Consider the following 14046-nt stretch of genomic DNA (forward strand, 5'->3'; position numbering starts at 1 on the left):
TGAAGACTTCCAACCTAGAGGGCAGTCTATGAATGTCAAACTACCGTGAAACGCAGAAATAAATACCGTACATCTTCTCATCAATTGATATTTCTTGGTCCCCCCCCCCGCCCCGCCAACATAATATGAAATATATGGTAAAATGCTATGGCACTACTAGCTGCTCTTGGACTTGTTCTTGAGTACCAGTAGTATCCGAAAAACCTACATAATCTTATTTAAAATATCCAATTTTGCATATTTCGATTGAAAGATTGTAAACAGTGACTGGTTTCCCTCAGTGCGTGGAGGACCACACTTATTATGGTGAGCAATTCCGGTCACCATAAAGTTAATATTCTGGTTACCGCAGAAACCTCATTTTCTTTTTTTTCCAACGTTTATTGTCCACATCTTCAGCAAAATCTGGGGGATCTGGTATCACAAATCCATCCGTCAATTTGTAATATACGATTGTTGAATCAGTTTCCACAATAGCTAAGAGAACAGAACATGTTACGTTTTGGTCCTCCTCTGATGTGTGGTTCAATTTCAGAAACTGCTGAATTCTGAAAAAATAAATAAATATATAAATTGACATACAATATGTATATATACCATTAATTTCTTATATTTTAAATCACGATAGATATTACAAATGACTACAATACCTCCTACTTGGTCTTTCCCATAAAGTGTACCTTTTATATTAGTCTAATATATATTAAGACTTTTTTTTATATATATATTAGGGTATATCACCTAGAGAATTTGGCATGGTCTTGGGGGAAACAATGTATCAGAGATAAACAAATGGACCTCAGACCCCTAATTCAGCATCTACACTCACATCCTCAACCTATATCTTAAACTGAAAAGGCATCCACAAGAGGAAGATATTATAAGAAGCTTACAAAAACTAAAGCGGTGTGCCAACAATACTGCATTCTCAAACCCAGCAGTACAAGCGGGCACTTCAACACCGCAAAAATCTACACACTCCATCAGGTCCTCACATACAAGTCTGTTCCTCAGTCTCCAAGCAATATCATTAGGTATAAAAGCTTTTTGAGAAAATAAAACAAATGAAAAAAAAATAAAAATAAAAATAAGCTGAATCCACAGTAGTCACCTCACCTAGAGTAGGTTGGCTGGATGCATACGGGACAGAAATGCTGCAGCTTTTTGGTGTGGAAAATCCGCAGCGTATTATTGAACAAATTTCATCCACATGTTGCGGAAACTTTTCTGGATGGAAATCCGAGCATGCTGCAGATTTTCAAAACCCAGAGCATGCTCATACTGTTCTGGATGCTCACTGCGGATTTCAGTCTTTTCAAATGTAGAAGGGGTGAAATCCACAACAAAATACACATGTATTATGTTGCGGTGGAATATGCAGGAGAAAAATCTGCAGCAATTTCGTCTGTGTGAATTCCGACGTTGAAGTATGTATTTTATAGATACACGTCAGGTTGAGTCCTTGACCTTAAGGGTATGTTCATACGGCATAAATGCCCCGAAAAATGGCTAAAAAAACATCTACCCATTGAGTTCAATGAGAAAAAAACGGTGTTCCGTTCCCACAGGGCATTTTTGTATGGCTGTTTTTGGAGCCGTTTTTCTATTGAGTCAATGAAAAACTGCTCCAAAAACGTCTCAAGAAGGGACATGCACTTCTTTTTACGAGGCTTTTTCTTACGCGGCCGTTTTTAAAAACGAAGTGCCGATTTTCAACGACTCAATAGAAAAACAGTTCCAAAAACAGTCGTAAAAAAAAATGCAGCAAAAAACTCAAGTTTCTTAAAAAACGGCTGAAAATCATGGGCTGTTTTCCCTTGAAAACCACTCCGTATCTACAGCCGTTTTTTGTTAAGCGTGTGAAGCCTAAACCACCACCAATACCCAGAACAAATGGGTGGAGGCACTCTACAGAACCCTTTGGCACCTTCCAGAGCTTTCCGTTACTACGCTAATGGGTTTGGGGTTTTTTAGTTTGGGAAATCAGAGAGGAATTTGAACTCGCGGCACCTACCAATGGAAACTTTCTTTAAAAGCAATTGCAATTCTGCGATTACCAGAGAGCAGTGCATCTTAGGAGCTCAAATAATAATAACAGGGTTAGAGCCACGCGGTTCGGTCACACCTGATTTAGATCAGAACTATACATTTGGGATGTGATATTAATGCAATTCCTCGTCTCAACTGCTTTTTATGGCATCTGGCTATAAATTGCCACTACAGCGACCTGACAAACTGCATGATAATTTAGAATTTCACGAGACAAAAAGGCCTGTTTTCTCTTGCAAGTATATTTTATATACTTATCTATGACTGCGGAATAATCCTAAATATTTGATAATCCAGCAGCCATCTGGTCATAGTTAAAGCTGGAATAAAATTGTACCGTAACAATTATTTTGCTTCTTCCCATCTTTTTTTAACTAGCATGATTTGTATGTTATTATTACATGCTGTAGGGAGATCACTGCTCCATATTGGAACGCTTGTTTTGAATGGTTTCTTATGCTTCTACATTCCCATATTGCAGAAAAGAACTAGAAAACTAAATGGACTTCCTCCGTCATGTTATTTAATCAAACAATGAACGTCTTTAAAATACGTAAGAACATTCTCTGCCGTTACTTGTAATACAACCTGACAATGTAGATGAATGAATGACATTTATTGGAACAGTAAAGTCTCTATGGTCAGGCACAAGAGAACACCAAAACCTCCACTTCAGCCCTGTTCTTCCTAAAACTCCCGAATATTCAGTCAGACAACGGGCACAGTAGCTTTACACACCACAGAGCATTTGTATAAGTGACTGGAAGAAATGAAAGGAAGTTGTTCCCCAGGGAGGATCCTGAACAATCACGTACTTGTGTTGCTGGCAAGCCTAGATGTGGCTACAGAAATTCAGAGCTTTCATGGAGATTATTCCATTCACAAGTTAAAATAACACCAACTCGTCCATCGACATCATTCCAGTGTATATTGCAGACCGAAGTCTTGTTTATATAGCAAAACAAAAAAGGAACGTGTGCTGGACGTATCCGGCAAAAATAATGGAAGGCATCGAATAGGTCAGGTCCTGCGTGTTCTACTGAAAAGCAATAATGTGACTTTCTGGACTTCTCTCTTTTATACAGGACACTAGGGCTCTAGGCATTATTTTCAGATTTCACCAATAATTACGTTCATTCTTTCAGCCGCCTGTGGTATAGAACCCACTGGTCTGCATGCTCCAAAATTCCATACAAACTTAAGGACCAACCTAAGGCTACATTCATACGAAATGGCCATCAAAAACTGATCAACTGTTAGTTTTTCATGGCCATTTTGCATCAGTGTGTCTCAAAATTTGCATCCATTTCCAGTCCGTCTGTCCATTTTTAATGGCCGTTTGACATCCGTTTTGCATCAGTTTTTCATGGCCGTTAAAAAAACCTGATGAATTTCATTGGTCAGGCTTTTTTTGTCCCAACCCCCTGAAAACACACAAAGGAAGGTCACATGTTCACCTAGACACTATTTACAGCCCCCCTGTAGATGATGCCACACAGCCCCCCTGTAGATGATGCCACACAGCCCCCCCCTGTAGATGATGCCAAACAGCCCCCCCACTGTAGATGATGCCACACAGCCCCCCACTGTAGATGATGCCACACAGCCCCCCCCCCCCCATAGATGATGCCACACACACACCTCTTCGGAAAAAGCACCACAGCCTCCTCCCCTCCCTATAGTAATTTTCCAGGACAGTCTCTGTAAATTCTGGACAGTCCTGGAAAATTCGCTACAGTTGACAACTATACACAATGCCCCCTGTACTAGCGCCACACTACCCTTGTAGTGAGCGCAATACTCAACATATATTAATAAACTTGCAGTTGAATGCCTTACACACACCAATGCAGCGCCACCTTCTTCAGGTGTGGTCTCTAGTCTTCACGAGTTCTGCAAAGGCGGCGCGATGACGTCATCGCGTCGCCTTTCCAGAGCCCGTGAAGACTGGAGACCACACCCGAAGAAGACGGTGCTGCATTGGTGAGGGTGTAGGGAGGGAACACTGCGCAAACTGCCCTGACACTGTCCGTAGCTGATTGGACAGTGTCAGAGTGAAGAAATCACGCCCCCTTGCCATTTAGTTAGATAGAAACACCTCAATGACAGTTCAGGGGCTTATTTACATATCGGGCGCCAAATACAACGGCACTGATATGTAAATAACGGAGGAAGATAGGAAAATAAATTTCAAGTGACAGTGTTTCTGAAGACCTGACTATTGCATGCTGCACATGTATGGGCAGGTGAAAGCTTCTCTTTAAAGCAGCAATTGCTTCATCACCTTCAGGCCGGGTTGGATACGCTGCATAAATACTGCGCAGCATATCCAGCCGGTAACCCGCAGTAAATCCCATCCGAAAAAAACGCACCACGTTGTGGTGCGGTTTTTCTAAAAGCATTTCCGCTGCGGAAAAAAGCGCTCATACTTATCCTTTTCCGTCTTCTCTGCGCGTAGTTTGGCCTCCTGGGAGAACGTTGCAGCCCATGTGATTGGCTGCAGTTGTCACATGGGATGCAACGTCATTACAGGAGGAAGGAGAGACTTCTGGGTAAGTAGGATCATTTTTTCCCCCCCCAGGAGTTGTGATTTTTGAGGCAGAATTGCTGCGAATCCACCACAAAGGTGGCAACACATGGCTTTCTGTTGCAGGTTTTGAATCCCCATTGAATTCAATGGAGAAAACCCGGAACAGAAAACCAATGAAAACGCAGCATAAATGGACATGCTGCGGATTTAAATTCCGCACCCCAGGTCAATTTATTAACGTTTACGCTGCGGGTTTATTCTAAATCTCATCCACTTTGCTGCTACTGTAAATGCTGCGGATTTCCACACAGAATGCCGTTGGAGATTCCGCAGCATTTACGCTATTTGGGAGCCAGTATGCATTTATGCTATGACATCACAGGAAAAAGATATATCCCCATCACACAGCCCTTGAAAGTAAAAAAGAAAAAGATGCACAAAAATAATAATAAAAAACACGCAGGAAAATCCGCACTATTTTCCAAAGTAAAAAAAGTGTGAATTTTCCGCACTGGATAGTCTGCTAGTTGATGCGTAAATGCTGCAGAGATTTTCTGCAGCAAATCCGTTGTGTAGACAAGCCTTTATAATGATTTGGAATACAATGGTTTACAAAAGCATTTTTGCCTGTCTGTAAAACTGACAACGAACCTACTAGGCAGATACCTACAGCAGACCTGGGGACCGACTGACTGACAGATGGAGTCCTCTACCTCTTTCAAACACCTTAGATGACGCTGCTACTGTTGACTGTGAATTCTAAAGGGTTAAACTACGGAAATCTGCAGTTCCTCTGATCCCGCTGAAGCAGGGCGGCAGCGGAGTATTACATTGTCCTGCTCCTGATCGCACGGGAACACTTGCTGTAGTCGTCACGCGTCAGCGGAAGGATCGAGACAGGGATGTAAATACTGCAGATTTTCCGTGCAGAAAATCCGCAGTGGATTACAGTTCCGGCTACGTGGATGAGATTTTAACATATTTCGTACACGTGCTGTGGAACGTTTTCTGCACGAAAATCAGTAACCTGCATGTAACACGTGCAGATTGTGCTGCAGATTTTTTGCGGAGAAATCCGTAACGTTTGTTGTCTACCATTAAGAAGTAAACTTCTGTAATTATTAGACGCCGAAAGACCAGAAACTGATAAATACGGGAGATCTCCACTGAGCTGTCATGGTGACAGAAAATACTAGGAACATCGCTGGAATTCCCAATACAAGTTTAATGCTCTCACTCTAGTAAATGTAGGAATTTACCTTTTATGGTGCCCCTGATGGTAGAACAAGACTCTGTAAGTGCCAATAGTAGAAAACTAGGATTGCCAACATTAGGCTGATTTCTAGGTGGTTTTTGTAACGGCAATACTGTGATTTTATTACTATGACACATCATAAAGCAGCGCATTAGTCAATCTAGCGTTCTCACATCGCTACCAGAGGGATCCCAGACATTTTCCAGTCATCTATGACGTCAGTGGAGAAGTGTAGGTGTAAATACCAGTGCCCTGGAGAAACATGATGCACATTAGCGTTGGCCTCACACTCCTCCGTATACTGTCAGCAGGTTCTTCTTGGACGTTCATTCAGTAGAGGGGTTAAAACGCTTGACAACCCTCATTTCTTACATAGGACGGTGTGTAAATGAATGGAACAAAATGTTCTCTAAAAGGGATTACGATAATGTGATATACGGTCTGATAAAAAAATGTCATGCCATTTGGCAACACTGATGGTAAATAATACAAATAACATTATCTGTGTGTACTGCAAATGAAAAATGACATCTGCGGAACATTAGAAGTCAGTCATACCTGAAAATACCCAAACTGCCAGAGCTTACAGATAATGTAAACCGCATGCCACATAACGGGAGGAATGCAGCATTAGTCTCAAGGGAGAAATGTTTTTACTACTCACTTATAACACAAGCCGCAACGACACATAGAAAACATCAACGCCGAATCATCGTTAGAAAAATATTTGATAGGATAGCATGGAATAAACAGCATTTTAATGTCGCCTGCTGCTGTAGTTTTCCCATGTGGAAGTAAATCATTTGTAGTGCTGCGTAATGTGGGGAGCTCTCAACAAGAGAGAAGTAGCTCCATAAACATCAGCAACTTCAGTCAGGTAACGTCTACAATAAGTCACCACAATGCATAGCAACAGTATTGTAATTTGCTGCAGATTTACGGTGTGAAAAAAGTATCTTTCTGCCGCGTCTGAAACTATCCTAAGTGTGCCTTCGTAAAATCAAAAGCAAATTGAGTTACAATAGGGCCCCATAGAAGTCAACGAATGGGGCATTAAGGCTTTGTGCAACGTTGAGGTTATATTTCATTGTAGTATGTTTGTGTACACGAAGCCACAGGCGGAGTTCACACGTCAGCGTAATAGCAAGCAGCGTATCAGCTCTGTGCGCCGCAGGAAATTACGGACGAAAAACTGCACCAAACTTTGGTGCAGTTTTTTGCCCGGAATGTCCACTGTGGAAAACTGCAGCATTCAGTCGGCCTACTAGCAGCTGCACATGGGATGAAACCATGGCCGGCCTTAGATACGTTCGACCAGTGCGGTCGCACAGGGCGCCAGCCGCCACACTGCAAGAGGGGCGCCAGCGAGTGAGTGTATCCCGGCGCCGTTGCAACTACCAGCGGGGATACACACACTAACTGCAGTCGCCTTTCCACCCGGGCGCTTATTCACTTAGTGGCCGTCGCGACCGCTAGCGATGACACCGGGCATGAGGGTGGTGGCGCCACTAGAAGCTGCTGCGGCTGCTATAGCGATAACGATGGCACTATAGCAGAGCAGGAAGGTATCTCTAGCGCCACTGTAGCTCCCTGAAGGAGCGGAATCCCCGTGTGGCCGGGGATTCCGCTCCTGGAGCGCTGCTTGATGTTTCTGTCCATATATGGACAGTGACATTAGGGGAAACTCCTGAAGCGGAATCCCCGGTCACAGCGTTGCAGACGCTATGACCGGGCATTCCACTCCAGGAGAAGCCAATGACATCATGGACACAGACGACAGGAGCTTCTCCTGGAGTGGAATCGACGGTTATAGCGTCTGCAACGCTGTGACCGGGGATTCCGCTTCAGGAGTTTTCCCTGATGTCACTGTCCATATATGGACAAAGATATCAAGCAGCGCTCCAGGAGCGGAATCCCCGGCCCCACGGGGATTTCGCTCCTTCAGGAAGCTACAGTGGCGCTATCTATACTGGAAGGGGGGGGGGGGGTTTGCCATCTACAGGGGGTTGTGGGCTGTGTGGCACTACCTACAAAAAAGGATAACTGTGCAGGAGCACACAAAATACCCAGCTTTCCCGGGTATCAAAAAAAAGTGTGGAAATAAACTAAGATAAAACTTATTTAATCTAGCTAAAAGGATTAATCCTTTACTCAGGCTAAATAAAAGTTATAACTTAGTTTATTTCCACACATTTATTTGATAGCTGGGAAAGCTGGGTATTTTGTGTGCTCCTGCACAGTTGTCGTTTCTTGAATGTCTATTGCCCGCCAGCTATCAGGGTCATTTCGTAGTCCTTGCACTACCTACAAGGGGGCTGTGGGCAGTGTGGTACTACCTACCAGGGGGATGTGGCGCTACCAACCAGGGGGCTGTGGGGCGCTACCAACCAGGGGGCTGTGGGGCGCTACCAACCAGGGGGCTGTGGGGCGCTACCAACCAGGGGGCTGTGGGGCGCTACCAACCAGGGGGCTGTGGGGCGCTACCAACCAGGGGGCTGTGGGGCGCTACCAACCAGGGGGCTGTGGGGCGCTCCCTACCAGGGGGCTGTGCGGCGCTCCCTACCAGGGGGCTGTGCGGCGCTCCCTACCAGGGGGCTGTGCGGCGCTCCCTACCAGGGGGCTGTGCGGCGCTCCCTACCAGGGGGCTGTGCGGCGCTCCCTACCAGGGGGCTGTGCGGCGCCCCCTACCAGGGGGCTGTGCGGCGCCCCCTACCAGGGGGCTGTGCGGCGCTCAGTACCAGGGGGCTGTGCGGCGCCCCCTACCAGGGGGCTGTGCGGCGCCCCCTACCAGGGGGCTGTGCGGCGCCCCCTACCAGGGGGCTGTGCGGCGCCCCCTACCAGGGGGCTGTGCGGCGCCCCCTACCAGGGGGCTGTGCGGCGCCCCCTACCAGGGGGCTGTGCGGCGCCCCCTACCAGGGGGCTGTGCGGCGCTCCCTACCAGGGGGCTGTGCGGCGCTCCCTACCAGGGGGCTGTGCGGCGCTCCCTACCAGGGGGCTGTGCGGAGCTCCCTACCAGGGGGCTGTGCGGCGCTCCCTACCAGGGGGCTGTGCGGAGCTCCCTACCAGGGGGCTGTGCGGCGCTCCCTACCAGGGGGCTGTGCGGCGCTCCCTACCAGGGGGCTGTGCGGCGCTCCCTACCAGGGGGCTGTGCGGCGCTCCCTACCAGGGGGCTGTGCGGCGCTCCCTACAAGCTGTCGGTTCCTGAAGGAATTTTGAGGCAGATTTTTTTTGCCTTACAAAAAACGTGTGTGAACATACCCTACGAGTGTAGTGCTTGTTCTTAGCCGTTTTCGGTCTTTCCTCAAAACAATTTTTGGTAGGGGGGCCTTCAGGAAATTTGATTTTTCCAGTGCTGCCTCGAGTCCGAAAAGGTTGGGAAACTCTGTACTAGGCTACAAAGTCCTGTCATGGAGCAGCTCAGTTCGTCATGGGAACGGGGCCTAGGTGAGTACAATTTTTGTTTTTGTTTGGGGGCACTGTCTACAAGGGGGAGGCTACAAAAAGGAGGTGGGGGATTATGGCACTGTCTGCAGGGAGGCTATATGGCAAAATCTACAGGGGGGCTCTATACTGTGTGGGGGCCACTAAGCGGACATTATACTGTGTAGGGGTACTACAGGGGGCATAATACTGTGTCACAATTAGAGGCCAAAATACTGTGTCCTTGAAGGGGTTGTAATATATATTATTATTAAAAAAATTTATGGGGAATTTTTTTTAACGATGGGGTGGGGTGCCGAGAGATAATTTCGCACAGGGAGTCATCTAACCTAGGGCCGGCCCTGGATGAAGCGCCACCCCAGGAGGCCGGCCCTCTGACGTCATCCAGGCCAGCCTCCTGGGTTGACGTTTCATTCCATGTGACCACCGCTACAGCCTTTGATTAGCTGAGGCGGTCATAATAGTGTGACACAGACTTCTGGGTAAGTATAAGTTGTTTTTTTTTCTGAGTTGCGTTTTTTGCAGTGGAATCGCTGCGAACCCGCAACAACTGCTTTTTGTTGTGGGTTTGACCTCTCCATTGAATTCAATGGGGAAAACCCGCAACAAATAAGCAGCATTTACGCAAATACAATGGATACACTGCAGAATAAAATTCCACACCGCATGTCAATTTTTTTGCGTTTTTTTCCTCTCAGTATTTACGCAGCGTGTGGATGAGATTTGTTCTCACCCACTTTATTGCTACGGCATTATGCTGCGGATTTTCCGCAATGTGTGAACTGACTCTAAGGCGAAATTCACATGAACGTGTGCGTTTTGCGCGCGTTGCAGTTCTGTGTGTCATCAGTGAATGGTGCGCGGCTGCGTGATTTTCATGCATATGCCATCCTTATGACACTTTTATGTTTAGAAACAGAAATGAAGGAGGTGCTTTTATTTTTGCCTTCATTTCTTGAACAACTGTTGCATGAATCACGCGCAGCACAGGGAAGTGCGTCCGTGTGCCGCTCGCGATTTTCACGCACCTATAGACGCCCAAGTATAGGACATGTCGTGAGTTTTACGCAGCGGACTGTCTGAACGGCCCCATTGAGTTACATAGGTCCGTGCGACGCGCGTGATTTTCACAGACGTGAACTACGCTGGTGTAAATAAGGCCTAACTATGGTGACCCTGTATGGCTACAATCATGATGGAATTACCAAAATGGTGAATGAAATGTGTAGTTTTAGGTTAAATAAAGGAATACATAGGAACTTCAGGGAAAGGTATCCCGATAGGATGGTATCCGTATTTATTGGACCGAAGAGGTTACAGATTGCATTTAGGAGCAAATAGAAAAAGTAGAAGTACAAGAAAAATAACAGGTCTTCTATAATCAAAATTCTCCTATATCATTGCAAGCAGACGCTCACTTTGAGTTCCTGTGCAGGTACAAGAAAGTCTATAGTCACTGCCTGTTATACAAGTGACCTCTGTATGGGCTGATATTTATTTTCAATGGATATAAATAAGAGTTCAGTTTTAACCTTTTTCCGGCTGGAGTAGTGAATTGGATCATCAGAACACATATGGCCACCGGAGGCGTACACTATCAGAGTTTCTGTTTCTAGGAAACATCTGGCAAATTGTCAAATGGCATGCAGCAAATCCTAGTAAAAAAGTTTTCCTTTCAGGTTCCCCATGACTTCTTATTTACGTGTCTGCAGACAACAGATAGTTGTCTGAATTTCAGTCACAGAATACAAAACTGCCACAAGACGCCTTAAAAGATCCTCAGGTAAAATTACAATTGCAGTATTTGAGATGCGTCTAGCAACATTATATTAGGAATCTGCTTTATGCTATTTCCCAATACATATTCCTTTAAATGACAGTTTACAGCGTAATCTTGCGAGATTACGTTTGCCTTGCTGTAAATCTCACAGAAACATTACCGAAGTGTCAGGATTCTGAATAGACATCACGTCCTGGCTGGAGGTAATGTATATTCACTCTCAGTACACTGCAGTAACGTTAGTGTGTGTATGTGGCTGCACATAGCAATATAGCTATATGCTGTATAAATGAATGAGGAGAAGTGTATGACGCTGATTGGTCACTGATTGGTCAGCGTCATACACTTCTCTCCACAATGCCCACTTAGTCAAAAAGTAAAACACGCACAGTTGTCCATTAAGAAAGTCATTAGCATAAATCTAAAATAGGTCATAACTCCGTAAAAAATGATCGTTTTTCTAAATAAAAAAATACTGCTGTAATCTAAATTACAGCGCCAATCACATTATGTACAAGATAGGGCACTTATAATGTGGTGACAGAGCCTCTTTAAAATAAGCTTGATGTAGGGGCAGGTAAAGAATTCTATCATTCCTGCCCAGTACTTTACGTCGGCTGAGATATAGTGACTGCTAAGCCAAATATAGTAGATTCGTCAAATTTATCATACAGTGTGCACCACTGTGATTGAAGTTTGGGGCATCTTCTTACTCTCTGGTCTAGGTTTACACGGTCACATCTTAGACAGTATTAGTAAATCACCCCCAATGTTTCAACACGTCCTTACAATTCAAGACTAAAGCTCTGTCGACGAGCCAATATTTTTTTGAGATCACGTACCTTTCATGGCTGCATGACATGGTGATTGGAGTGGGGATTATGACTTGAGGTGTGATGTCATCGTTCTCTTTCCCACATAGGTAAAGGATATGAAGTTCTGATGAGCTCAAAATCTGCACATCGTTCCAGTTCCTTACTAAGGATAAAATGATGTATTTGTAGCGAATAACCAACACAGAAATGCTCCCCTACCATTTATGTCCTAGTAGCAGAATCTAGAACCAAAACATAGACAAGACAGAAGCTACAGGACAATTAAATTAAGGTGGAACCAAAATACATTTTCATCCTCGTAATTCAAAATAAATTGGTTAATAGAAATTTAAATTGTGTCTTTGAAGCAGGACTTCAATAGGAAAACTTTTTTTTTCCTCAAAACTGGTATATGCAAACAACTAAACAAATCTTGAGAGATAGGTAGAACAGATTGGTATTACGTCAGATCTGTTATTGCCAAGCCCCCCCCCCCTTCCATATAAACTGCTAAGTGGTCTCTCTGCCGTGGCTAAACTGAGTGCATGAACCCATGGTTATCTTAAAGTGAACCTCCAATCAAAATTCGACCATACATGGCAAACGTAGAGTCAACATACAGGACGCCCACATTATGAACAATCCTGCCACCGTTTCCTCATTCTAGTCCCCCGTTGGCATCTTCACAAAATGTCGCGACAGTGCACAAGAAGCCTTAGGAGGTCTTCGACGCACCCCCCCCCCCCCAGCGCTGAGGACGTCAGCGATGTGTACATCTTGTTTGTATCTTTCCCTGCAGGGCAAGAGCGTCTTAGACTTCCTAATTTCGCTCTGCATAGACTGTGAAAATCAAAACGCAGGACCAGACTGTACAAACTGCAGCAGGATCGGTTACAAGGAGGGCACCAGGTATTAGGACTATAAATTTGCCATGTATAGTAACATTTGAAATTTTGACTGGAGGGTCAAAAGTTATGCTCTGAAAACACTTTTCAAAGTATATAACTAAAATATTTTTCACTTCTACAAAGCTCAGAGCAAAGAACATAAAATAAGGAGAAATAAAGCAAAGGGCTAAAAAATTAGTAACTAATAAATTAGTTGCACTGAAATTATAGATATAACTAGAATCATACATTATAAAATCTTACTATTATGGCGGAATAAACTGATAAGATCAATACTTATATAAGGATACAGTCCACCCAGATGAAAAGAAAAAAAAACAACTTATTGATTCCAGTAGGAGCCATATACAGCTGTATACAAATTGGATCAAACGGTGGTGGTCGTTGCGGACAGATATAACCAACAATCTTGTAACTGGCAAGATTGACCCACAAACCAGACCACAAGAGGGGCAGAGTTGATGCACATTTACATTAAATCTTTTGATCAGCGGCCTGGAGAACCTCAGTTATGAGATAATAACTGCAATGCTTTTAATCTTAAGTCTTAAAATGATTAATTTGTACAAAAATATAAATGGCCCATACAAGACATAGTGAAAGCAGCTGCTCAATGTAAGGTCACCTCAAAAGATACAGGGGCACCTCATCTTGGAAGGAAAAAAAAATTCCATTCCCAGCGACAAAACGACTTCTTTAAGCCTGGTTTACAGCGCAGATTTGCTGCAGATTTTGCATGTATTCTTTAAGCCGAAACCAGGTACGGGACCTAAACAGAATATATAAAGGAAGGCTTTATAGGTCTGCTATCCTGTATCCAATTCTGGTTTTGGCTTAAAAAAAAAAAAAAAAAAAAAAAAGAAAGCAAAATCTGCACTGTGTGAATAAGACCTAAGGGTAAATTCACACACAGCATATTTTGATGCAGACATTTCTGCAAATGAAAATCAGCTCTATTCACCAGAATGGAACCTTCAGAAATCCATGTGCCTGCCTGAAAAACAACCGGATTCAGATGAATGGAACTAATTTTCAGCAGCAGAAACTTTTGAAACAAAATCTGCCGTGTGTGAATCCACCCCTACTATGAGATGAAGCTGTGCGATAATCTTCCTCAGGAACTGGTTTTAGCTTCACAAGAGAATATTCTAAATGCTCATGGCTTGTAATGTTTAGTTGAATGCTCCGTGCTGTGAATTGAGAAAAGCTTAAATTATTTATTATGACATCTGTCAGGAAGCTGCTAAAATAAATCACGCTCTGAATAC

At 44.3% G+C, this 14046-nt stretch overlaps 1 protein-coding gene across 2 annotated transcripts in view; it reads right to left on the reverse strand.

The window, feature by feature from the left end:
* Positions 1–326: 326 nt before the first annotated feature.
* TSEN15 (tRNA splicing endonuclease subunit 15) overlaps positions 327–14046 on the reverse strand; it is a 71796-nt gene continuing 58076 nt past the window's right edge. For both annotated transcript variants that reach the window (XM_075832254.1, XM_075832255.1), the window contains exons 3-4: positions 11898–12033; positions 327–548 (exon numbers count right to left, since the gene is read on the reverse strand). In XM_075832254.1, coding sequence (XP_075688369.1) covers positions 344–548; positions 11898–12033 — 341 coding nt within the window. In that variant the 3' untranslated portion in view covers positions 327–343. The remainder of the gene's footprint in view (positions 549–11897; positions 12034–14046) is intronic.

The sequence above is a fragment of the Rhinoderma darwinii genome, chromosome 7 (assembly GCF_050947455.1).
Source record: "Rhinoderma darwinii isolate aRhiDar2 chromosome 7, aRhiDar2.hap1, whole genome shotgun sequence".
NCBI lineage: Eukaryota > Metazoa > Chordata > Amphibia > Anura > Rhinodermatidae > Rhinoderma > Rhinoderma darwinii.